The sequence below is a fragment of the Caloenas nicobarica genome, chromosome 31, assembly GCF_036013445.1.
Source record: "Caloenas nicobarica isolate bCalNic1 chromosome 31, bCalNic1.hap1, whole genome shotgun sequence".
NCBI lineage: Eukaryota > Metazoa > Chordata > Aves > Columbiformes > Columbidae > Caloenas > Caloenas nicobarica.
In genome coordinates, this window is record NC_088275.1 from 313,479 (window position 1) to 336,655 (window position 23,177).

Below are 23,177 nucleotides of genomic sequence, written 5' to 3' on the forward strand. Positions count from 1 at the left end.
CCCAGTGCCATTGGCCTGGGCTGTCCTGGGATCCAGGAGCTGCACGGTGCCAGGAGCCCCACCAGCTCTGCCGGTCGCTCACTGCTGGCTTGCTTTCAGATACTGGCCAGCAGCGATCTGCAAGATGAGGAGTTTGCTCCAATGTACCTAGTCAGGAGGTTTCTGAGGCAACGAAGGCCAACGATGCTCTCCCTGGTGCTCAGGGTCATCATGACGCTGTCAGAGAGAGAAGAGATGGTGAGTAGGGTGTCGCCAAGGGGAGCCATGTTGGCAGCCAAGGGCTGGGGCACTGGGTCCGGGCTTGGCCTTGGCTGAGAGTCAGGCCGTGGGGTGACTGCTCCAAAGGCCCTCCCTGCCATGGTGGAGCCTGGTGGCTGCCTGGCGAGCTCTCCAGGCATGGACTTGGTCCCAAAAGGGCAACTCTCTTTTTCATACAGGCCAGAAAAATGAAGGTCATGCTGCCAGACCTGATGTGGGTCCTGCAGTATGGCAATAAGGCTATCAAGATCAAGGCTCTGGTGGTCTTCAGAAACGTGATGCCTCAACTGAAGAGGAAGGAGGCCAGCCCCATCGCTGTGCCGCTGGCAAAATTTCTCCTGCCCTTCTTTGATGACGTAAGGCTGATGTATAAGCCTGAGCCTCGTGGATGGGAACTGGGCGATGGCAGCTGCCATTCAGCCCAGCCACATGGAGCAGGGGGTTCTCCTTTGCTTTCTCCCCGTGGCTCTTGTGGGATGGCTTCTGTGTTCTGCAGCCCAGCCCAGCTTCTCCCTGCCAGCTGCTCCCACAGCTCCTCCCCACCATGGCTGCTGAAGCTGGGGGGCAATGCTGGCTGGGAGAGCACTTTGAGGCACAGGCACTGCCTGGAGAAGTCTCTTGAGTGGCCTTTCACGGACCTGGGGCTGCAGATCTGGCACACAACTCCGGTGTGCAGAATGCCGCCCTGAAGCATCTCCCCTCATATCAGCCATGCTGAAGTGTCTGCTCACTGTGGGCAAAGAGCTGCTGGTGCTCCAGTCCTACTGTGCTTCTCCCTCCCAGGAGCTGAGCCAGCTGAGAGAGAGCTCCATCAGCCTCTTCAGACACCTGATGAAGATGGTGGTGGGGAACCACAAGAGCGAGATGAAGAACATTGTGCGACTTGGCCTGCTCCCTCTCTTCTTCCGCATGAATGACCAAATGCAGAGCGTGGCCAAGGTACAGATTTCAAAGCTGAGCAGTGATGCAGGGAAGAGACCCCTGGACGTTTGGGCCAGGGCATGTCCCAGCTCCCTAAGGGCAGAATCACCCCAGGAACAAAGCCCAGAGGAGGGAGACACCAGGTCTCCTTCCCCAGACTGTGGTGCCGTGTCCCAGCTTCTGCTGTTCTGCAGGCCGCCAGGGAAGCCCTCCTTGGTGCAGCAGAGCTCCTCAAGTGGAAACAACTCAAATACCTGGTGCGGACGCAGCAGACATGGCGGATTGGAGAGAGCTTGGTGAGGACAACCCCCCAAGGCCCAGGGCCCAGGCTGGACGGGGGCTGCCCCACATGTGTGGGCTGTGGGCTCTGCAGATGTGCCTCGCCTGTCCTGCTGCAGCCCTGAGCTGCATCCTTGTTCCCTGTCCTCAAGAACAGAGCCCCCAAGGGCTCTTCTCTCTGCCCCAGAGCCAGCGGGAGGGAGGCCTTTCAGCACCCCGGGGACCCCCCTGCCTGTGTCTCTCTCTCAGCCTCAGCCCCACAGATTTCCTGGCTGGGACATGGGAATGGCCAGGGGGGATAAGGGGAACGACAGTGCTGGGAGCAGGGACTGGTCTGGCCAACCGGGGAGGGACAGTGACATGCTCACACTCTTGTGCTCTCTCCAGGTGGTGCAGGACAGGAGCAGGGCGCAAGAATACCTGAGTCAGAGCCTGCCGTACCTGAGGGATGCTCAGGCCAGCTTGCGAGAGGCGGCTGTGAGGTTCATCGGTGAGTCACAGCCCCCAGGGTCCCTCTTTCAGCAGCTGGTCTCAGTCCCCACCGCTGCCCTGGCACAAGGAGCAGCCCTGTGGCTGCCAGACCCCGGCTGCCCCGTGCAGGGCCTTGGCCTCCCTCTCCCAGCCCTGCCCACGCAGGTGGGCTTGGTGGCCGCCTTGCTCGGTCCCGCTCCCCTCAGCTCCTGGTCTTCCCTGGGGCCAGCTCTGATGAGGGGAGGGAGCAGGGGGTGACTGAGCTCTGTGCCCAGGGCTCGCTGCGCGGCACCTGAGGGACCCAAGCAAGGAGGAGCTGGCTGAGATCTGCAGCGGTGAGTAGGGAGCATGGTCGGGAGGGGATGCCTGGGGGTCTCTGCAGACATGGCAGGTCATCTGGGCTCTGTTTCTTTCCCTTGCAGCCCTTCAGACCTTGGCAGAAGACAGCGAGCCCTCCATGCGCTCCCTGGTAGCTCAGACAGTCATCATCATCCTGAACTCTCCAAGGGAGCAGCCAAGGCCAGGATGGACCCTGCGAGCCCTGTGCTGCTGGTCATACTAAGCCATGCAGAGGAGCGGCTCTTCTCGGCACAATGTCTGGATTTTAATAAAGCTGGAGGAGAATGCCAAACCTGTGATGTCCTTCAGATGTGCAGCGCCCTGAGCGTGCTGAGCAGACAGCATCGTTCCTGGCCTCTCCTGCTGCCCCAGGACAGCTGCCCCTCAGCACAGCCTGGCCCCAGCCGCGTTACGGTGCTGGTGGGTGGTCGATGGCTGGCCCCCAGGCCCTGCCCTGCAGCGCACAGGCAGGGGAGGCAGATGGCCATGCGGGTACAGCAGGCACGGGGGCAGCGAGGACGCGCAGTTTTGCAGTGGGGCTAGTCCCACCGTTTTGCCCTCAGCTCCTCCCATCCCCTGACGCTTTCCACAGCGGCCGTCTCAGGTAGCGAGACTCTCTGCTCTGGCCATGGGGCTGCCGAGCCTTGTTGTTGTCATTGTCACTTAAAAGAATGAATCCTATCTGCAATTGCTAACAAAAAAGCACATACATACTTTCAGTTTTAGGTCAGTCTGACAAAGATAAGAGTGACTTGCAAAACACCTCATCAGGGACTACTGACCCTGCAGGTTTCGACATTTTGAAGCCCACACAACGAGTTGAGTCTTGCTTTAACACAAGATTATGCAATGCACTATGCAAATGTGCAACCAATTGGCAATTTAGGGTGTAAGTGTAGGAATGGTATTTTGTATAGAACGGCTGTTGCTTTTCCTTCTGGCGTCCTGGCTTTATTCCATCATGCAGGCTTGTGCAACTCTGTAATAAACAATATCTAGTCTCTGTGTGCTACATTTTGGCTTTTTTGCACATTGGGTGACAGAACTGTGTTTTGGGGACAACAGGAGCGGCCCAGGCCTCTCCTCCCAGAGGCCGACCCTGCAGCACCTGTTGCAGCACGTGAGAGGGAGATCCTGCATGGCCCCACACGCTGGGCACAGGCTGGGGAGGGATGAGGTGAGGGGACAGGGATGGCACCGCTATGTGCTCAGGGGCGCAGGCACTGGTGACGCTGGGACGGCACATCACAGCCTTCTTCCTCCCACGTCCTTCGCTCCACGGAAGCCCCTTGAGGGGCCATCAGGGAGGTCAGAGAGGTATCGCTGCACTGCATGAAGAGCCTTCTAAAGGCTTTACTGCTCCTCTCGCCAAACCATAGAATCCTAGAAAGGTTTTGTTGGAAAGGACCTTGGAGATCAGAGAAGAACAGATTCCCAGGTTTAGGGGACCAAAAGGGTCACCTGGTCCAACCTTTCTTAGGAAAAGTACTGTCTACGCAAGATGGCCCAGCACTCTGTCCAGCTGCATCTTAAAAGTCTCCAGTGCTGGAGAATCCACCACTTCCCTGGAAGATTATTCCAATGGCTGATTGTTCTTATCATGAAAAATTTCCCTTGTGTGCAATTGCCATCTCCCCAGGACTAACTTGTACCCATTGCCCCTCGTCTTTTCTGTGTCACTTCTTATAAAAGGGGAGTCTCCGTCTTCTTTGTAGCCACCCTTTCGATTGTGTTCGTTTTCAAACCTCTAAGCAATATGTTTCAGAATACACAGTGCCACAGTTTCTTCCAGAAAAACACAGTACAGCAAGCAGGAAAAAAAGGATTGTGCTGGTTTGACTGAAAGCGAGTTAATTTTCTTCATGCAGTTAGAAATCTTATTTTTCATTGCGAGCACAGCCATTTTTCGGATTTAGCTTGACAACAACAAGATAAAACCCCAGGACAGAGTTACGGCTTCTCAGTTCTGCTGTCTGGGAGCCAAGGTCTGTCTGAGCTCTGCCCACGGGTGTGAGGCTGCTGGGAAGGGGGCACAGATGGGACAGAACTTGGCTGATGTCCAGACTGATCAAGGGGAATATTCCATCCCATTAGCATCAGGCTTCCTATTTAAGGAGAGTTGGGATTTTCTGGCTGGGAGGACAGACACAAAGACAGAGAGTCGTTCTGGTTTCTGCTCTGTATGGGTGGAGTTCTGTTTGGCGGTTCTCTCTAGTTTGGCCTTTTGCCATCCTGGCATTCGCAGAGGCCTCTGGGCCTTTCTGCCTTTTTCTCTCTTCTCTCTCTGAGATGGGCTATTTGGGACCAGGCGCTGCTTCCTGGGACTGGCTGCTCGGTGCGGGTGGAGTTCATGAGGAATTGCATTGAGTACCTTTTATTTGATATTCTCTTTCTGCATCCTCAGTAAGTTTGCAGATGACACCAAGTTGAGTGGGAGTGTTGATCTGCTGGAGGGCGGAAAGGCTCTACAGAGGGATCTGGACCTGAGGCCGGTTGCACGAGGTTTAACAAAGTCAAGTGCCGGGTCCTGTACTTGGGTCACGACAACCCCGTGAACACTCCAGGCTTGGGGAAGAGAGGCTGGAAAAGGATCTGGGGGTGTTGGTGGCAGCAAGGGAACATGAGAAGACATCAGGAAGTCCTGGACTGGACTCGGCAGTAGACAGGAACTGGATTCAGGAATGCAAGGACTGGAACCAGGATAAGGGTTCCAGGCAGGACAATAGGCAGGCTCCTCTTGAGACGCCAGCCATGGGCAAAGAGCCCGATACCCTTGTTTTAAACTGTGCGTGACATGGGTGGCATGGAATAACTTCGTTTTCAACTGGCGTCACTTGTTCTGTCCACCCCTCCCTGCAAGTACAACCCCCTCGCTTACGGGACATAAGAGATTCACTAGCGACGTTGGCTGCTATAGCAATAAAATACAGTCCTAGGCCTTTTCTGCATACTAGCCCTACCGTTAGCTCAGTAAAACTGTCAATATTGGCTGTTGTCAGCTCTGGACTCTGTTTGAAAAACATGCACCCAACTTCAGAAAAACACAGTTAGAAGAACATAAGCCGAAAGGAAAATTCACTAAAAGAGAGTTAGTCTTGTTTTAATCAAAAGCAGGACAGATCTCATCACAGTCTGCACCTTCCTCAGAGAGGCCGCAGAGGTGAGAGGCCAATGTTCTCTCTCTGGTGACCAGTGAGAACAGGACAGGTGGAAATGGCATGAGGCTGCGTCGGGGGAAGTTCAGACTGGACATTAGGAAAAGGCTTTTCACTGGGAGGGTGGTCGGTCACTGGAACAGGCTCCTCAGGGAAGTGGTTGTGGCTCCCAGCCTGTCAGAGTTCAAGGAGTGTCTGGACGATGCTCTTTGTCTTATGGTTTAGTATAACGTAGTAATGTGACCAGCAGAGAGCTGGACTCATTGATCCTGATGGGGATCTTCTAACTCGAGATATTCTATGAATCTGTGATCTTCAAGCTCAAGAATAGTCCATCCCAGACCCATTTGTGTGTGTGTATTTGTCTCTTTCTGGGCTAACTGGGGAGATGAGGAGATCTCTGGGAGGAACCTAAACCTTATGTGTGTCATATGGATATATATTTTCCACTAACACAGCGAAGTGTACAGAGAGGTGGTGGGGTTGGGGAGGTGAGGAGCAGGTTCTCCATACAGTGATGTACCTCAAGCAAACTGCTTCACCTTCCTGTCCACACCTCCTTAGGGGACACTCTGCATCAGTATCAATGGGAGAATTCTCCTATCACTTCTTCTAAGTGCTCTTTCTGTACCTTTCTCTTTTACTACACCCTTGAAACTTGCCTAATTAAGTGTACAAGTGTTGAAGACCAGATGTAAATGATGGAAGTGACACAGCTCCATCAGTCTTCTCTGATAACAGCCAGTCCCAGGCAGATACCTCATGTACACTGGGGCCTCTGGAGGTTTGCAATGGGGGCTTATGGTCAGACCATGGAGCTCTGCCTGAAAACATGAGAACTGCTCTCAATTCTTACTAAGTTTTGTTGGGGTTTGTTTGTTTGTTTCTTTTTTCTTTCCCTCAGGAGAAAAAAAGACCTCCACAACTTCTTCATCAGCTGATTCGATGATTCGATGCTCTTAATAAAATGTCTCTGGAATTTCTACCCTGCCAAAATACGCATTTTCACAGTATGTATGAGTTGTGGGAGAAGAAATATTGATGTTATCCTGTGCTTGCATTGCCAGAACACTGTCTCTCATGCTGTGTATTTATCTCCCTGACCCTCCAGGTGTTTCTACCTGTCCCTATTCAATCCACCATGTCCGAAGTCATCTCTTCAGAATCCGGTCTGGACATTTGCACTTTCCATTGTTCTCCGGAGGCTCTTCCTCCTCCTCTTACTCTTTGCTCATTCAGAGCCTCTCACCTCTCACTCTGCTTTGAGCTTCAGGCAGGTAAAGCTGAATTTTCTCTCTCATACTCCCTGTAGGCAACTCTTCGGTTCTGGTGATGCACCTCACTGAAAGTTGCTTAAACTAACAGTAGAGCTGAGAAGAGTATTTTATGGTTAAGTTCTATTGTATTTTCTTTTTTCTTTGCTTCTTCTTTCTCCCAATTAAAGAGCTCCTCTGTGCCTGTTTACATCCAGTTCTCTAAGGAAACATGAAGTAATTCCTGCAAAGAAACTGTAAAAATCAGGTGCAAACTTCAGTGGTGGAGCCTGATGTAAAGAAAAGTGATGTAACTCCCAGGGGCCAATAAGCAGAATAGGGAGGTTGGGGAGGTGAGGAGCAAGGTTGGCCATCCTGTGTCTGGCCTCAAGGGACTGCTCTTCCTACCTGTCCAGCCTCCTTAGGAGACACTGTGCACCAGTATCCATGGGAGAATTCTTCTGTCACTTCTTCCAAGTGCTCATTGAAAATGTCCTCTTTACCTACCCCACTGAAACCTCTCTAATTAGCTCTACAAGCCTTCAATACTAGAAGACATTGATGGAAGAGACATGGCTTGTGAGGTCTTGGGGCATTTCGATGAGCCCCTGGTGTATTTGAGGCTGAGTCCATGAACCGCAGGTACTGAGAAGAAACTCAACAAAGCTCTCAAGGAGCAAAAGGCAAAAGCAAAAACCCAAAGTTCCTCAAAGCACTAATGGGCCCCACTGAGGGCTGTTCCTGACAAAGCCTCCCCAGAGACTCGTTAAAGCAGATAATTGGAGGCTGTGATGACAGGTAGGCCAAGGCCCTGTGCAGGTGGCTCTGATGCTCAGAAACCCCTTGCTTTGCTTTCTGAAGCAGAAAGGAGAAGCCATGACCTCCAGGCAAGGAGAAGGGGGATCCTGCCCCTCACACACAGCTCAGGGCTCTTCCTGGGACCGTGGCACGTGGGTGCACAAGGCTGAGGGAAGGACAGCACTGGTACAACAACTTCCAGCTTCCCCATGGGCCTGTAAGGAGGCAACGAGGCCCCAGTGCCATGAGGACAACATGTCTTCTCCCAGGCCTCCGTGGCAGAGACAACTGCCATGGCCAAGGGGACAAAGACCTGGGTTCTGTTGGTCCCTTCCAGCCTTGCCAGCGCCCTTTGCCATCTTCACCACAGGCTGCTCTACACGGTCCTACACCTGCTCCTCTTTCCCTGCAGGCTGTAGACACCCATCTCGCTTCCCCACCTGCTCTCACCCCAGCAATTCTGCACCTTCACTGATGTGTCTGCACCCTCACTGGCTGTTCTTTGGAACACAAAGCCATGGGATGATCCAGCTCCCTATGGGTGACTGGTAACTGGCTGCATGGAGGACTTTATGCCACTGGTGACATTTGGCTTGACTGTCCAGCCAGCTTCCCACTCAGCTTCCAATTCTCCAGCCCAGAGATCAGCAGTCTGGCTACAAAGAAACCATGGAACACCATGTCCGAGATGCTCCAAGGCATGAGGAATGGGCACAAGGACCTTGGTTGAAGGAAGGCACATCCCAGTTCTGTATTCAGGCAGTTAACAATGGGATGTTACTTCAAACGTGAAGTGACCTTGAGACACTGTCTGTCCCACAGGCCTTATTGGAACCTCCAGGCATCGCTGATGGCATTTGTGCTCACTCGGGTTCATCTCACCTCATGTACACGCTGTGCATGTTCACATCTCATCTGTACAATGCAAACATGGATTTCTGACCTACTCGTTCAGTGTCCCTCCATGGAGGGAAGAACAACCTCTGTGATCTGCGGTGAGAGGCCAGGGCTGGAAACGGTGTCTGTGAGGGGCCAGTCCATGATGATGCCCTGAGGCAGCTTTTGTGGGTGTCCAGTGCACAGGGGCACAGCCCAGACACTGCTCTGCTGGTCCTGCAGGTCTCTGGCAGGAGGCCTGGCTGTGAGAGGACACTGCTGTGTGCCCAGCCCTGCACACACACACGCTGTTTAGCTGTACAATGGTGTTTGCATCTGTGGGCCACTTTCTTGGGCATATTGTTGAGAGAAGCTTTGGAAGAAGAGCTAAACCTTCAGGCCCTGCCCTGAGGAGATCAGCTTTCTTTATGAAAGGCTGTTCTGAGGCCAGCTGTGTCACAGAAGTGCCCATTGCCTGTCCCTGCCTGCGGTCACAGGACTCACACACAGCACAATGGTGACCAAGCTGCCAGAGCACTCAGGCCTTGCACCATCACAAGGGATCAGAAGGAGAGTGTGGGAGTGGAAAGGGAACAGCCCTGAAGACCAAGCGCTGGTGCTCCCTGGCAGTGCTGCCATGCTGGACTATTTTCCCCTCCTCCCACACACACACAGGAACTGTCCCTGCAGATCCAAACAGGCCTTGCAGGAAGGATACCATGAAAAGGAATCACTACAGGGCTCTTTATTTTGTTTTAATACACAAAGAACATGGCCAGTGGTTATAAAACAAAAGCAGACAGTGAATTAGAAAGGGGATGACAACATTAGCACAATAAGAACACCACCACCACCAAACAATAGAGATGACAGGCTGCACCTGTAATTAGTTACGTTAAAACTCCTATGTAGAAGCAGATGGGCAGTTTGTTGCTTCAGAAAAACATCCAGTCATCAGTTTCCTCAGGGCATCCTTGAGCTCCTGGTTCCTCATGCTGTAGATGAGGGGGTTCACAGTTGGGGGCACCACTGAGTACAGAACAGACACCACAAGATCCAGGGAAAGAGAGGAGATGGAGAGGGGCTTCAGATAGGCAAACATGGCAGTGCTGATCAGCAGGGAGACCACAGCCAGGTGAGGGAGACATGTGGAAAAGGCTTTGTGCCGTCCCTGCTCAGAGGGGATCCTCAACACGGCCCTGAAGATCTGCACATAGGACAGCACGATGAACACAAAACAGCTGAATCCTATTAAGAGACAAAACACAAGAACCCCAACTTCGCTGACGTAGGAGTGTGAGCAGCAGAGCTTGAGGATCTGGGGGATTTCACAGAAGAACTGGTCCAGGGCATTGCCCTTGCACAGTGGCAGTGAAAATGTATTGGCCGTGTGCAGCAGAGCAGTGAGAAACCCACTGGCCCAGGCAGCTGCTGCCACGTGGACACAAGCTCTGCTGCCCAGGAGGGTCCCGTAGTGCAGGGGTTTGCAGATGGCAACATAGCGGTCGTAGGCCATGACAGTGAGGAGATACGACTCTGCTGAAACGAAAAAGACAAAGAGAAAGAGCTGGGCAGCACATCCCATATAAGAAATGGCCCTGGTGTCCCAGAGGAAATTGGCCATGGACTTTGGGATGATGGTGGAGATGCAGCCCAGGTCAAGCAGGGAGAGGTTGAGGAGGAAGAAGCAGATGGGGGTGTGGAGGTGCTGGTCACAGGCTATGGTGGTGATGATGAGGCCGTTGCCCAGGAGGGCAGCCAGGTAGATGCCCAGGAAGAGCCAGAAGTGCAAGAGCTGCAGCTCCCGTGTGTCTGTGATCTCCAGGAGGAGGAACTGGGTGATGGAGCTGCTGTTGGACATTTGCTGCCTCTGGGCATGAAGACCTGCCATAGGAGGAAAAGACAGTGGCAATTTAGGGGAGACCTCTCTGAGCAAAATAAACATGCTATTTCTCATGGAAAACCTCCCCCCTGAAGGAGGGATGTGTCAGCTCATTCTCCGTTTCTACCAACTGAGAAACATGTTTCATCACAGCTTAAAATGCAGCGTGGGTATCTAGTTTCCATGAACACACCTCTAGGGCAAGATCCCCTGTGTTGGTGTCAGAACAAGAATGGAATCACATTCCCACTCCGATCCCAGACAGCAACAGCACCAGGGACAGGTGGAGAAACAGGGAAGAACACTGCAGTGTTCCTGAAAATTAAAGCAAGGACAGAAAGGCAGATGGGCATGCTGTGAAACCTTCTCCATACCTGGCTGTGCTACTCCCACTCACATGATGACAGTGTAGAGCAAGCACTTCTAGCAACTTTTTCGCGTAACACGTTCCAGGAACTCTTCACCTGGAGGTCCAGCTGCCAAGGTGGAGACTCGTGACCTGGAACCCATGGCTTTGGGGCAGAGGAGGAGGAGAGGAGACCAGGGGTTTGCACTGGGAAATGCATCTGCACTGCAGGGGATGGCAGGGTGGTTCCTGAATCTCCTCCCCGGCATTTCTGGTTGCAGCTCCCTCTCCCTGCCCATGTCTCTGCTGCCTGGATCTGTCCCTCCTGGGAGCTTTCTCTGTCCCTGGATCTGCTCCCTGTCAGTGTCACAGACCCCGTCCCACCTGCTGTGTGCTCAGCTCTGCCCTGCTCACACCACCTGGCACTGCCCAGGGGCAGCTCTGTGTGTGCAGGGGCTCAGAAGCAGCTCAGACAAGTCCTAACGAGAACTGGGGTCTCAGTTGCCTTCTCCAGGGCAGAGAAATAAAGGCCCATTTTCTACTGCCTACCAGCCAACCAAGAGTGGAAAAACAAAGCACAGAATCTGGGAAAATGCTGCCTCAATGTCCCTCACAAGGACCCTCTGCAAGTGTCCCCAGAGCGAGCTGGAGCTGTGAGCAGTCCCCTGTCAACAGCAGAAGGACCCTGCACTGACGGGGGTCGCTCCTTCCACCCACAGCTTCTCCCCACAGTGCCGTGGGGAGCTCCCCGGGCAGGCTGAGCGCTGACCCTGGCAGGTGGCAGAGTCCCTGCCCCGGCACACAGCCCTGGGGTGCAGGGACCCTGCTCTGCAGGACAACCCTGGGCACCCCTGGGTGCTCACCCGGCTTCACACACCTGCAACTGATCCAGGAGAAAGGAGCTGTCCTGTCCGGGCTCTCAGATGGTGTAGAAGGAAACTCTCCCTAGGAGGAGCCCATGCTCCTCCACAATGAAGAAACCGAGAGTGCCATCCTGCCAGATCCTACCTGCTGCAGGACCTGCCAGCTTCAGGAGATCCCTCCAGGAACTGCGGCTGCATTGCCCTACAGCCAGAGATTTGCTGTCTCAAGGGCTGTGAAGATTTTGCCTTCCTTGAGCTCCCAGCATCCTCCCACCCCAGACTGCATTTCCCCTGTCTCTGCCTGGCTCCTCTCCCCTCGGTGCTGCAGGCAGAGCCCTCAGCCCTGCTGCGCTTTGCAGAGGAGCTGCTGCTGGGCAGAGCTGTCTCTCTGCAGTGCTGCTGCTTGCCATGAGCTCCCTCTGTCCCAGGAGCCCAGCCCAGCTCAGCAGCACAGGAGCAGCCCAAGGCAATTTAATGACACCTCGGGTGGGTTTGGTGCTGAGTCCATGAACCTCAGGTCCTGAGAGGAAGTTGAAGAAACCTGTCAAGAAGTCCAAGTCAAATTCAAACTCCAAGACTCTTGTAACGTTAATGGGTCCCACTGAGAGACACTACTGAGAAAGTGTGCCCAGGGTACCGTCAGAGCAGAAAACTGGAGGCAGAGATGGCAGGTCAGCAAAAGCAAAGTAAAGGTGGTTCTGGTGCTGCGTAAACCTTGATTTGTGTCATTAATGAAAGGACCAAGCCCTGAACCACTTAAACAAAGGACCAAACCCTCACCCCCAGCCCCTGGGAAGGCAGATCCTGTCCCTCACATGTTGCCCAGGGCTCTTCCTGGGACACTGTGATGTGTCGCTGTGCAAGGCCAAAGGCAGGACTTTGGTCCGACACCTCTCAAGTTCCTGGGTGGGGACAAGGAGGCCATGAGGCCCCTGTGCTGTAAGGACAACGTGTCTCCTCACAGGCATCAGTGATGGAGAAAACAGCCTTAGCTAAGGGGAGAAGGAGCTCATGTCAGTTGGGGCCTTTCAGCCTTTTTACATCCCTTGATCATCTCCACGACAGCCTGTCCTATGGTGTGGCGTCACCTGCACTTCTTTCCCTGCAGGCTGGAGACATCCACCCTGCTACCCCACCTTGCTCTTGTCTGAGCATCTTCCTTCCTTTACTGATATCTCTCTGTCCTCCCCAGCTGTTTCTTGAAGCACAAAGCCCTGGGCTGATGCAGACTCCCTCTGGGTGACTGGTCCCACCTCTACTGCCCTTCCAGTCACATTCTTTTCTCCTCATGTCCAGCCTGGACCTCCCCAGATGCACTGTTTGACATTATTTCTTTCTCATGCTGTTTCCCACCGTGAAGAAAATCTCTGCCATCTCTGAAACCCCCATTCTAGCACTTGCATGCTACTCCTGTACTGCTGGAGCCTCCTGTTGTGGATGAGTGATTCAGGGTCCTGCTTGCTGCAGAACAATGTTTAAATCACTTGAAGAAAAGTGCAACTTAACAGAGTTCCATGGCAAGACTCACTCCATCACTTACTGTGTGCAGGAAATATGCCAAGTAGAATTGGGTAAGAGTTTTTCAGAGCGATTTCTATAGGGACAGGAGATGCAAAAGGGTAGAGGGTGGCCTTTGCTTTAAGTCGCAAGATTCAGAATGGACCTCCTTGCTTTCCAAACTCCTTCTCAGAGAGGACTCTGAGTGTTGCTGGTTCCTATCTTCGCCCCAGACTTGGTCAACGGTTTGTGTGTAAGAGACAGAGAGGGTAAGAGAAAGCAGGTCAGGGATTATATGTGTTTATGGCCAAAGGATTATATGTGCACATCCAATTCTTTCTATCACTTGGCAAGGATTTCAAAGTTTCGTCATTCTGTATCTCAACCTGCTTACCTCCCGTCCAGGGGCCTGGTGTCAGGTCACTCCCAAGTCTGGATCCCAGGTCTCTCTTAGAGACGTCTGGGAGATCTACGGAGCATGCTCTTCAGGTAATTACTCTAGAAAAGTCTGGGGCTGCTACCCGGGACTTCATGTGCCTCGAGAGGAAACCAAAAAGCTCCTGGAGATGCCCGAGATGAGTTTTGTGGACCTACAGGGCATATATCTGCTTCCACCATGAAGAAAACTCTGCTGGTAACTGCCTAGGAGTTATATGTTTCTTTTACCCAAGACTTCAGCTGTTTCCAGGCAAGGCCAAAGCACTGCAAAGATGCCTGGGAAGAGTCCCAGCAAACTACAGAGCAAGGATGTGTCTTGAACATCAACAAAATATCTTGGCAAGCAACCTTGGAAGAGTCTGGGGCTGCTAACCTGGGAGTTCATCCATCTCCTGAAAAGGCCAAAACACTCCTGCAGCTGCCTTGGAGAAGTCCCAGGGCGCTACAAAGCATGGACCGGCATGGACATAACACCTTGGCTAGCAACACTAGAGGAGTCTGGGGCTGCTACCAGTGTGTGCCACGCTGGCCTTTCTTCTGCTTGAACTTCCAAACAGCGTATGCCTGGACTGCCACTGTTCTTCTCTTTCATTTTGGGGTTGAACTTCAGTGCTTAGAAGCCCCACAGTTGAAGCTGGAATCGGCTTGACTGTCTGGCCCCAAGCGCACGCAAGCAGCCACATCCCGTAGGATGCACGACTGCTGGTCTGCCAGTTACAAGACCAGAAATACTGGGCTTCCTGAGGATTCTCTTGTTGCTGGCAGTGAGTAGTGACAGGGAGGCCATTCTGTTACCGTGGCTTTCTAGAGAAGGCAACGAGACGTTATACTGACACCATCACTGGGTCTTCTGACTGTGGAATCCCGTGCTGCAGAGCCAGCGAGAACTTTCCAGTGTATTTGCTGAGGCATCTGGTAGCTGCTTCTTCCTTTACTGTTCTCATGGCCCAATGAGGGAGAGCAGGATAAGAACGTCTTGACCATGACAGGTCAAAAGCCCTCGCAGGGCAGCTGGAAGGAAGCTGTTGAATGAGGCCATCGCTGCAGCACCTCTGTCAGTGGTCACGTGCCAGAAAGGAAAAGGCGACTCATTTCTTCTTGTCATTTCAGAACGAGCTCCTGGGTTCGTGAATTACATCAGGCTGCAAGTGCTGAGCAACTGGGGCCACCCGGACTACACCTGCCTGTATCGGTTCAGGGTGCACAGTGATCCGCCCAAAGATGGGGGAGAGGTGCCAGTTTCATCTGTCAATAAATTCCATTAATTTCCACCAAGTCAAGTTCCGGTCTGCTTTGTCTGTGATGCCGAATGGTCCTCCTTGAGCTAAATGGAGCTCCCTGTCCTTCTCTCGAGCCACCAGTTTATGGGAGACCTCAGAAGTACTTAGCATGATTTTCCTTCTTAAGAGAAACAGGAAAAATCAGTCACAAATCTGCTTCAGCTTCCATCTTTCAGTCTGTTGCCCATGAGAAAATGACTGGAGCTGGTGACCCTCGCTTGGGGCAGCAGCAGGAACCGCTCTGACCCTGGTTGTGGGGCTGTCCCTGGGCCGAGCCCTTGGGCCCAGGGCCGGTGAACTTGGCCATGGTGGGGCCCAGGGGTGGTGAGGTCGACAGGTCCCCCCAGCCTGTCCGTGCCGGGAGACACCTGCTCCTGCAGCACCCCTGGTCCTGGTCCTGAACCTGGTCCATCCTCATCCAGAAGTACATGTTTGTTTGTTTGGGTTTCTTTTCTTAAAACTGAAGATAATTCAGGTAGAGGGAGAGCCTGTCTGCAAGTTTTAGTAATTTGGGGACAGAGACCAGTTGGGGGATAGGGCCCGTGGGGGTGGGGGCTGTTTCTACCCTGTGCCCTTGGCCTGGTGCTCACAGCTGGGAAGGGACTTTCCAAAATCCTGCTGGAAGGAGTCAGATGTGGCCGCCCCCGGCACAGCCTCAGGGTCTGCTGCCAACCTGCCCTCAAATAATCTCTTCCCATTGCCCAGGAGTCACTGTGAGTGTTGCTGTTCTCCTTCGGGCAGTGTGGTGCTCACCAGGCACAGCCAGAGCTGTTCCTGTGCCAGGAGGAGACTTCACACAGAGCCTTGGCAGATGGCGACAGTTCCCACCAGCCGTCCAGCTCTAGAAGGGCCAGGTGCCACAGAGGGGACACAGACTGGTTGTCACTTCTCTTGCAGGGACAGTGTAAGGAACATTTAATGAACGAATGTTATTTTTACAAAACTGAGGACTGAGAGACATCAGACTCTGAATCCCTAACGTAAAACAAAGTCTCTTCAAAATCCTCCCGGAATGCAAACTGATTACCATATTTTAAAAGTTAAGCTAGGGGGAAGGGTAACATAAGAGCCAGATATCCGTATTTTAAATAAATCACTAAGGGGACAGGGTTGTTGGAATTAGATGAATGAGACAGGTAAACTGAGGCAGTCTGTAAACCCTCCAGTACCCAACCACATGATCCAATATGTCCTTACCAGCCACCACTCCCCTTCCCACCCTTCGATGTCACACACAGACAGTTGCCCTCAGCCCATAGGCTGCCCCTGTAAAACGTCCATAAAATTTCACAAAACCCCATTGAGCTCATGGAGTCCGTGGCTTTGGGCTCCGTCTGTTCCGTGGCCACTCTGGACAGCAGAGGTGTCTGTTCAGTGGGGTCACGGGCACCAAACCCAGCTTGTGTGGGAACCAAGAGGGTCCCCTCGTGTTCAGGGCCCAAAGCGCCATCTGTAACATCTGCCCGTCCTTTTGAGTGCCCAGAGCCTCCTTCCTGGGGCCCAAATCCTCATGTTTAGGCTCCCAACGTGTCTTTTACCACTCACCGCCTCTGTCTGGAGCCCACAGCTTCATTTATAGGTGGAGCTCGTTGCCTGGCAACAACCACCCAGAATTCGATGGGGAGTCAGTGGACCCAGGACAGCCAATCACATTTGAGAAGGTGGGGCAAATCATGTGATTGATATGTAACCAGCCAATCAAGCTTTGAGGTCTGCAGGAAAGGTGGCAAGAGTTGAACAAACTGGGCAGCATTCGGGGGCGGGCTGTGCTGGCTGCACCAATCATTCCTGGCAGGATGGTGGCACAGGGATGACTGATAAGTATTCTGTCCAATCATTTGATGGGAGGAGCCAGGGGGAAATCCCAGACAGCCAGTCAGAGCAAACAGCACCTCAGGGCAGGGTGGGCTCCAAATCAGGGCAGAGTGACAGCCCAGGCAGCCAATCCCAGGCAGCATCACCTCAGGGCGGGAGACTGACAGCCCTCCCAACCAATGGTGGCAAAGGGTGATGTGAGCAGAAGGCGGCTCCGCGGGCGGCCAGGCCGAGCTCTGACATGGCGCCCGTCAGGCCTGCTCGAGCTCGAGCAGCCCCCGGCCCAGACCCAGGGCCCCTTCCTCTCTGCTGCCCTCCGCATCCCTCCCATCCCCCCGGCCACCCCCATGTTCCAGACCCCGCCCCTCCGTGGCACCACCCGCTCACACAGTCAGTATCCCAGGCCGTGCCACGGGCAGCCATGGGCCATTTGGCTTCTCGCCGCCACCGCCGACCGCGTCTGACCGTTGTGGCCCCTGCTGTCCCCTGGGCCACAGCCCCCGCCGTGGGGCAGAGGCCCCACCAGACCCAGCACCCGCCATCCTGACAGGGGCTGAAGAGGCCCCAGCGTCTAAGAAGCTTCATCTCTGCTCTGCCTCGTGGATGGTGGGAAATGCCCCGTGGCGCTGGTTACAGCAATGGAAGCGAAGCCGCTGGCAGCACAGAGCCCAACCCATCTGGGCTGCTGAATCCTGGCGAGATATTGCTGCCCGGCTGGAGAACCTGCCTGTGAGAGTGCGCCACGTGGAAGCCCATGTGCCCAAGAGTCAGTCCACTGAAGAACCTGATCCGAACAACCAGCTGGGGGATTGAGCTGCCGAGATTAAAGTGGCTGAGGTAGATTTGGCAAAATGAACGTGAATTCTTTATGGCCCATTGGGCCCATGATGCCTCAGGTCATTGAGGAAGGGATGCAACAGATAGATGGGCTCGTGATCGAGGGGTAGACTCGACCATGGATGCTGTTGCACAGGATATTCACCATTGTGAAACATGCGCTATGATCAAGCAAGCCAAGCGGTCAAACCCTGTGTGGTATGGGGGGCAATGACTAAAGTGTGAGGGCTGATAACCATATGCAGAGCAGACTTTCAGGAGACAAAATTCTTACCAAAAAAAAAAAAAGAGTAGAACAGCAGGAGGGCTGTCTCAAGCTGGGTTCCTGTGCAGAGGTCCAACCCGAACATAGGAAACCACAGACTTTTATATATCTACAGACCATTCATACCACGATTCAGTCCAATAGCAATGTTTCACATTTGAATCTTCTTGCTTTTCAGTGGATCGTCTTCTCTGATTCCACAGGGGGCTTTGTCTTATTCAGCTGTAGACATTGTTTATTGTCCATAACCTTGCAGGTACTCTTTTGTCTGAATAAATCCTTTCTTCTCAGCGAAGTGCTAAACAGGCCTTATCTTGTAAGTCTTCGGTGTAGTTTGTAGTTGCTTTTGGTAAATATGAGCAGAACTTTACAGCTTAAAATTTTAGCAAATCCAGCTTACCAAGTAACATGAAGCAAAGAGTATATTAAAAATCATACAACCTAATGTCCCTAAATAATTCATTATATTTAATGCGCATCTACTCCAGCTAAATGATTAATATTAAACTTAAATTGAGCTCATCCACTGACCTCTGAGTAGTAAAACCATTGCCATACAGCTCACTTATTGTTGTGGTTTGATTGCGGGGTGACAATAAAACCGTGGCAGATGTATTGTTAACCCCCTCTCCCACCCGTCTCTCCCTTTCGCCCCTCCCTCTCCCCCCTCCCCACTAAGGACAGGCGATTGGGAAGGAAAGAAGGACAGAGAGAAGAGAGTTGGAAAAATTAAAAATGTTTTACTAATGCTACCAGTAAAAATAGAGAAAATCATACAAACTATACAAAACCAATCTTGAAAGTCCCGGCAACTGCTCCGGCAGATGTAGGGCTGGCACCCAAAGTCCTGGACTAGACTCTTCAGCCAACCAGAACTGGATTCAGTCTGTCACTGGGCCTCAGTTTGCAGGGACAACTTGCAAGGTCCTCTCCCAATGTCAGCCATAAGGAAAAAGGGACGAGATCCTCGTGATCCCCCGCTTTTATATGAAGCATGACGTGAATGGGGTGGAATATTTAGTTGGTCAGGCTTTTGGCCACCTGTTTCAGTTCACTGCTCTCGCGAGATGTGCATCCATCCTTATCAATGACCTTGCATTCCCTTGCGATGTCTACCAAAACAGGTATCTAGCTTTCAGGAAAACTGCAGTTAGTAAGAAGGCTTTAGCTGACAGGGAAATTCACTAAAAGAGAAACTTGTTTTTTAACAAAACCAGGACACTCCACCCCTTATGACATGCCATTCATGGCACACTTAGACCTTATGAATATAATCTAATTAATTCCTACTACTATATATATACACACACATATGTACATATATACACAGGTGTAATTCATCATTCTCTTAGTCCATGGACCATCCTTTGAAAAGTTCATTAAGTTCATTTATCACAACAGTGTCCCAGGGCAGGAAAAATGGTACATCTAGTGCATCTCATGACCACTGTTAGTGAGTTAAAGACATCAACTTCGAAGAAGCTGTCAGGCACCATTCAAAGAAGCTAGCTCTGGTTTCATCACCACTGTCTTGATCTGAAAGACATTTATTAAACACTGTTAGTATGGCAATTAATGCAGTTCAGTATTGAATATTTTCAGCTAAAATCAAATCCCCTCGAGGTACACACCAATCTTCTCCATCCTTAAGCATCACCCACCAGGTGCTGCCAGGTCCCTGGGCAAAAACAATCCCACGAATGGGCTTGCCTTTGCCTGAGGTAGGAGTGACCCAAACTGCCTTTCCTAACGTATTTTTCATGTGTGCTACAGGGACTTTAGCTGACAGGGAAATTCACCAAGAGAGAAACTTGTTTTCTGACAAAACCAGGACACCTATTTAGCAGGGAGAGCTCAAAGTGGGCTCATCCAGGCTGTCGTATTTCTAGGAGAAAGTGGTTGACTCGTAGACAAATTGCATAGAGTAGGAAAAGTCTGCATGAGACTCCCTGCGCCCACAAGTTACGGGGTTCAGATGCTGTTCTGCTTCCCTGTGGGTCTCCTGGAAGGAGTTCTTGGCTTGGCTACAGCTCAGGCCCTTCCCTCCTCTGGAGCCTGGACCAAACTACTGCAGGTTTCACTGGAGGGGACTTGAGTGCATCTGCCACACATGTCAGCCCAGATACAACTGAGCCAGACAATGGGACTCCTTTCCGGAACATCCTCATAGACGCCTGGCCCAAGGAGCGTGGCATTGCGTGAATCTGTCACATCCCCATCATGCACCAGCCACTGGGAAAATGGAGCGGTGCAACAGACTGTTAAAGACTGTGCTCAGAGCAATGGGTGGTGGAACTTGTAGAAACTGGGATTCAACTTTAGCACCCAGGTGCCCAGGGCTGAGCTGGCCTGTGCCTCCCAAAGGGACACCCTGCCCCTGCCTGCCCATGCGCAGAGTCACGGTGGGGGCCTTTGTGACCTCACATTGTGACACCCACTGCCTTGCATGTGCTCAGCGCAGCTGTGGCCCCAGCCCACACTGTCCGGCAGGACGGTGACGGAACAGGGTGTGAGCACGGAGCTGGTGAGAGCCCCCGAGCGTAGCCCACGTCTTTCAGAGAATTAGAGAATCTTTTTGGTTGGAAGCGACCCTTAAGATCATCGAGTCCAACCACAACCTAACTCTAGCTGCCCCCGGCAGACTCCCGACTGCCCCTGGCAGACTTGGATCCAGGAGCTCCTGAGCACAGCTCACGTCTTTCCCCGACGAGGAGCACACGGGCGCAGCCCACACCTTTCACCGCTGCCTCTGGCAGACCTGCAGCACCGAGGCGTTTTGCCAAAGCGTCCGCCTTCCCCATCCTTAGACCTTCCCTTTGTCTGCAAAATGGCGGAGAGACCCCCCACCCGACCTAGGCTGGCCTGGCAGGAGAGACCCCCCAGCTGCCCCAGGGTGGCCTGGCAGGAGGAGGTTGGGGCTCGCCAGGAGGTCAGAGCTCCACCACAGCCCAAGAGGGTGGATGTGGTCCAGCCACCACAGATCGGTGAGTGAGGGGCCCTGATTGTCTGGGGAGCGTGGGGGCTCAGCAAGTGCTCCCTGCTCAACACCAGGATCACGTTTCCCTGCATGCTGGCAGGGGGGGTCCCATGGGCGGTGGGCACGATGCTGCCTGAATGCTAGCGCTGCTCCGAGCTGGGAGCCGGCCCCAGCACAGCCTCTGCGGGCAGGGGGGACCCACTCCTGCTCCAGGGCACGGGCAGCGAGAGGCAGCTGGGTGGGCAGGAGGCAGCCGTGCTGTGGGACGGGGACCTTTCCTGCCCATCTGAAGCGAGTTCCTCACCCGCTGCACTGGGGGCTTTCCCCATCCTGCCTGGCTCCAGCATCGCAGTCTGTGTGCCGGGCACCCTCCAGCCCTTACGCACACAGGAGGACTGTGCCAGGGCAGCAGGCACGGGGCTGGACAGAGGGCAGAGCTCTTTCCTCTGCTCTCTCCTGCCTGCAAACCCTCTCTGCAGCCCTCCCTGCTCTCCTCCTTTATTAGATGCCAGCTGTTTACCCATGTACGAGTTGGAACCAGAACACATGGACTCCATCGTGTCCTTCGTCAACAGCCCAGAAAAGGTAACCACGGCCATTTGGAATGCAGCTGTGCTGGCATCTGCTGCCGGGGCTCTGCTGGGAGGGTGCTGGCTGGGCAGAGCTGCTTCTTCCAGGTCTCTAATCGGCACTGCACCCCCATGCTGTGGTGCCGCTGGCTGTGTGTCCCCATCTCATGCTCCCTGTTTGTCTCTCTGTCCCCCTGCTGCCAGGACGAGGAACAGAAGATGGAGTTCCTTAAATGCATCGCCATGATCTTCAGAGCCGCAACATATGACGACTTGTCCCAGGGCCTAGATCTCTTCTACCAGAGATACAAGCTGGCAGAGGATATCAAGGTGAGGGATAAACGGCAGCTCTGGGGAACCGGGCAATGGCTCCAGCACTGGCACCCTGTGAGGACAGCGTTGGGCAGGGCCGGGGGCTGGTGGCACTGGGTGCTGGCAGCTGCCAGGTCCCATCCCGACTGTGCTCTGCAGGTGCTGCTGGAAGAGGAGCCCAGGGACCAACTGCCCAGAGTGGTGCGGCGGATTGCCATGTTTGCCATGGCCGAGATGAGGTACTTGTCCATCCCTCCTGGGGACTCCTGCCCCAGAGCCCTGTGTCCACCTGTATGAGGCCTCCAGGCACTGCTCCCAGCACCACTGTCCGACTGGCCCCTCTCTCTTTGTAGTTTTGTGGAGGAGGTGCTGGAAGGCAAAGACATGAGGCTCATCCAGGCCTGCTTCTCCAGTGTCTTCTTGCTTCCTCCAAAAGAGGAACTGAGGGACCTGAAACCTTACCTCTACTTCACGGTAAGTGCTGGCTGAGCTACAGGAGCCCCGGTCCCTCTGGGCTGCTCTCTGGTCACCCCGTGCTGCGCTATGACCAGAGATCCAAGACAGGCTTTACTTTCCCACTCTCATCCCTTCGCCCTGTTCCTGTGGGCCTGGCCATGTCCAGTGTCACGGGCTGCTCTGCCCACAGCAGATTGCCCCTGGGTCTCTCCCAGGCACAGCGAAGCAGCGCACGAGTCCTCCCTTGGTGCTGGTGGTTCAGATCAGTCTCCTGGGGTGAGAGGGATGGCAGGAAACATGGCCACAACTCATTGTCTTCTTTGCAGACCATGAAGGCTGTGGACAGCATGCTTGTGGCCTTGGTGCTCTACTCTCCTGCCTCCGAAGTCAGCGACAAGATGCAGGATATCTTCCAGGTCTGGCGTGTGCAAGGAGTGAGCTTCACAAGGGCTGTTCCTCACCCTGGGGGACAGGGTGTCCACTCTGGAGTGGACAGTCCCACCCCGTGCTGTGCAGAGAGAGCGCACTGCCGGGAGGGTGCCCACCTCCCTGGGGAACCAGGGGCTGCCCACCAGGCTCTTCCGCAGCACAGTGACCACAGAGGGTGGCATCTGCCTTCCTGCCTGGCCACAGGGCTGGCCTGAGGCATTTGTCCCAAGCCTGCCAGGGGCCTGAGGGCAGGAACCCCACTACAGGCTTTGCTCCAGATCAGAGGAAGCCTTAATGGACTGGGCTAGTCCAGCACAGGAGTTGAGTGGTGCTGCTTCTGCTGGAGCGGTGGCTGCTCCCAGGGCTCACCAGCATCTTCTCTCTTCCCAGATGCTCTTGACCTTCACCACCTCTGAGAGAGCATGTGTGCGGGAGAGGGCCGTGGGCAGGATGAGGGTGCTGAGCTTCTTGCTGGCCAACTGTTCCTCACTGAAGGTAGGGATCAGGCGCAGCCTGCTCTGCCAGGACCCAGCTCTGCCCCAGTCCCGTGTCGGCCGGGACTGCCCAAGGAGCACGGGGGGAGCCCAGGTCTGGCAGCTCTGCCCGCCTGGAGCTGTCTGGGAGCCGGGGTCTGCAAGGCCCTGCAAAGCTCTGATCACCCTTGATCCAGCCCTGGGCACATTCTTGGGTTCTGGGTTTTGGCCCCAGATGCCCTCAGCCCTTCTGCTCTTCCTTTGCCCTTGCCCAGGCTGATCCAAATGAGGACAGAAATGATTCCTGTGCTGAGATCCAGATGCCAATCCTCGGACAGCTGCTAGGACATCTCCTCCTATTCCTGTCATTCAAGGAAGAAGAGACCAG

The 23,177-nt window shown here is 53.7% G+C and overlaps 1 protein-coding gene across 1 annotated transcript; it reads right to left on the reverse strand.

Moving 5' to 3' along the window:
- Positions 1 to 9,254: 9,254 nt before the first annotated feature.
- On the reverse strand, positions 9,255 to 10,211 carry LOC135999922 (olfactory receptor 14J1-like). Its single transcript, XM_065653497.1, has one exon. It carries the CDS (start codon positions 10,209 to 10,211, stop codon positions 9,255 to 9,257), a length of 957 nt encoding a protein of 318 aa, XP_065509569.1.
- Positions 10,212 to 23,177: the final 12,966 nt, after the last annotated feature.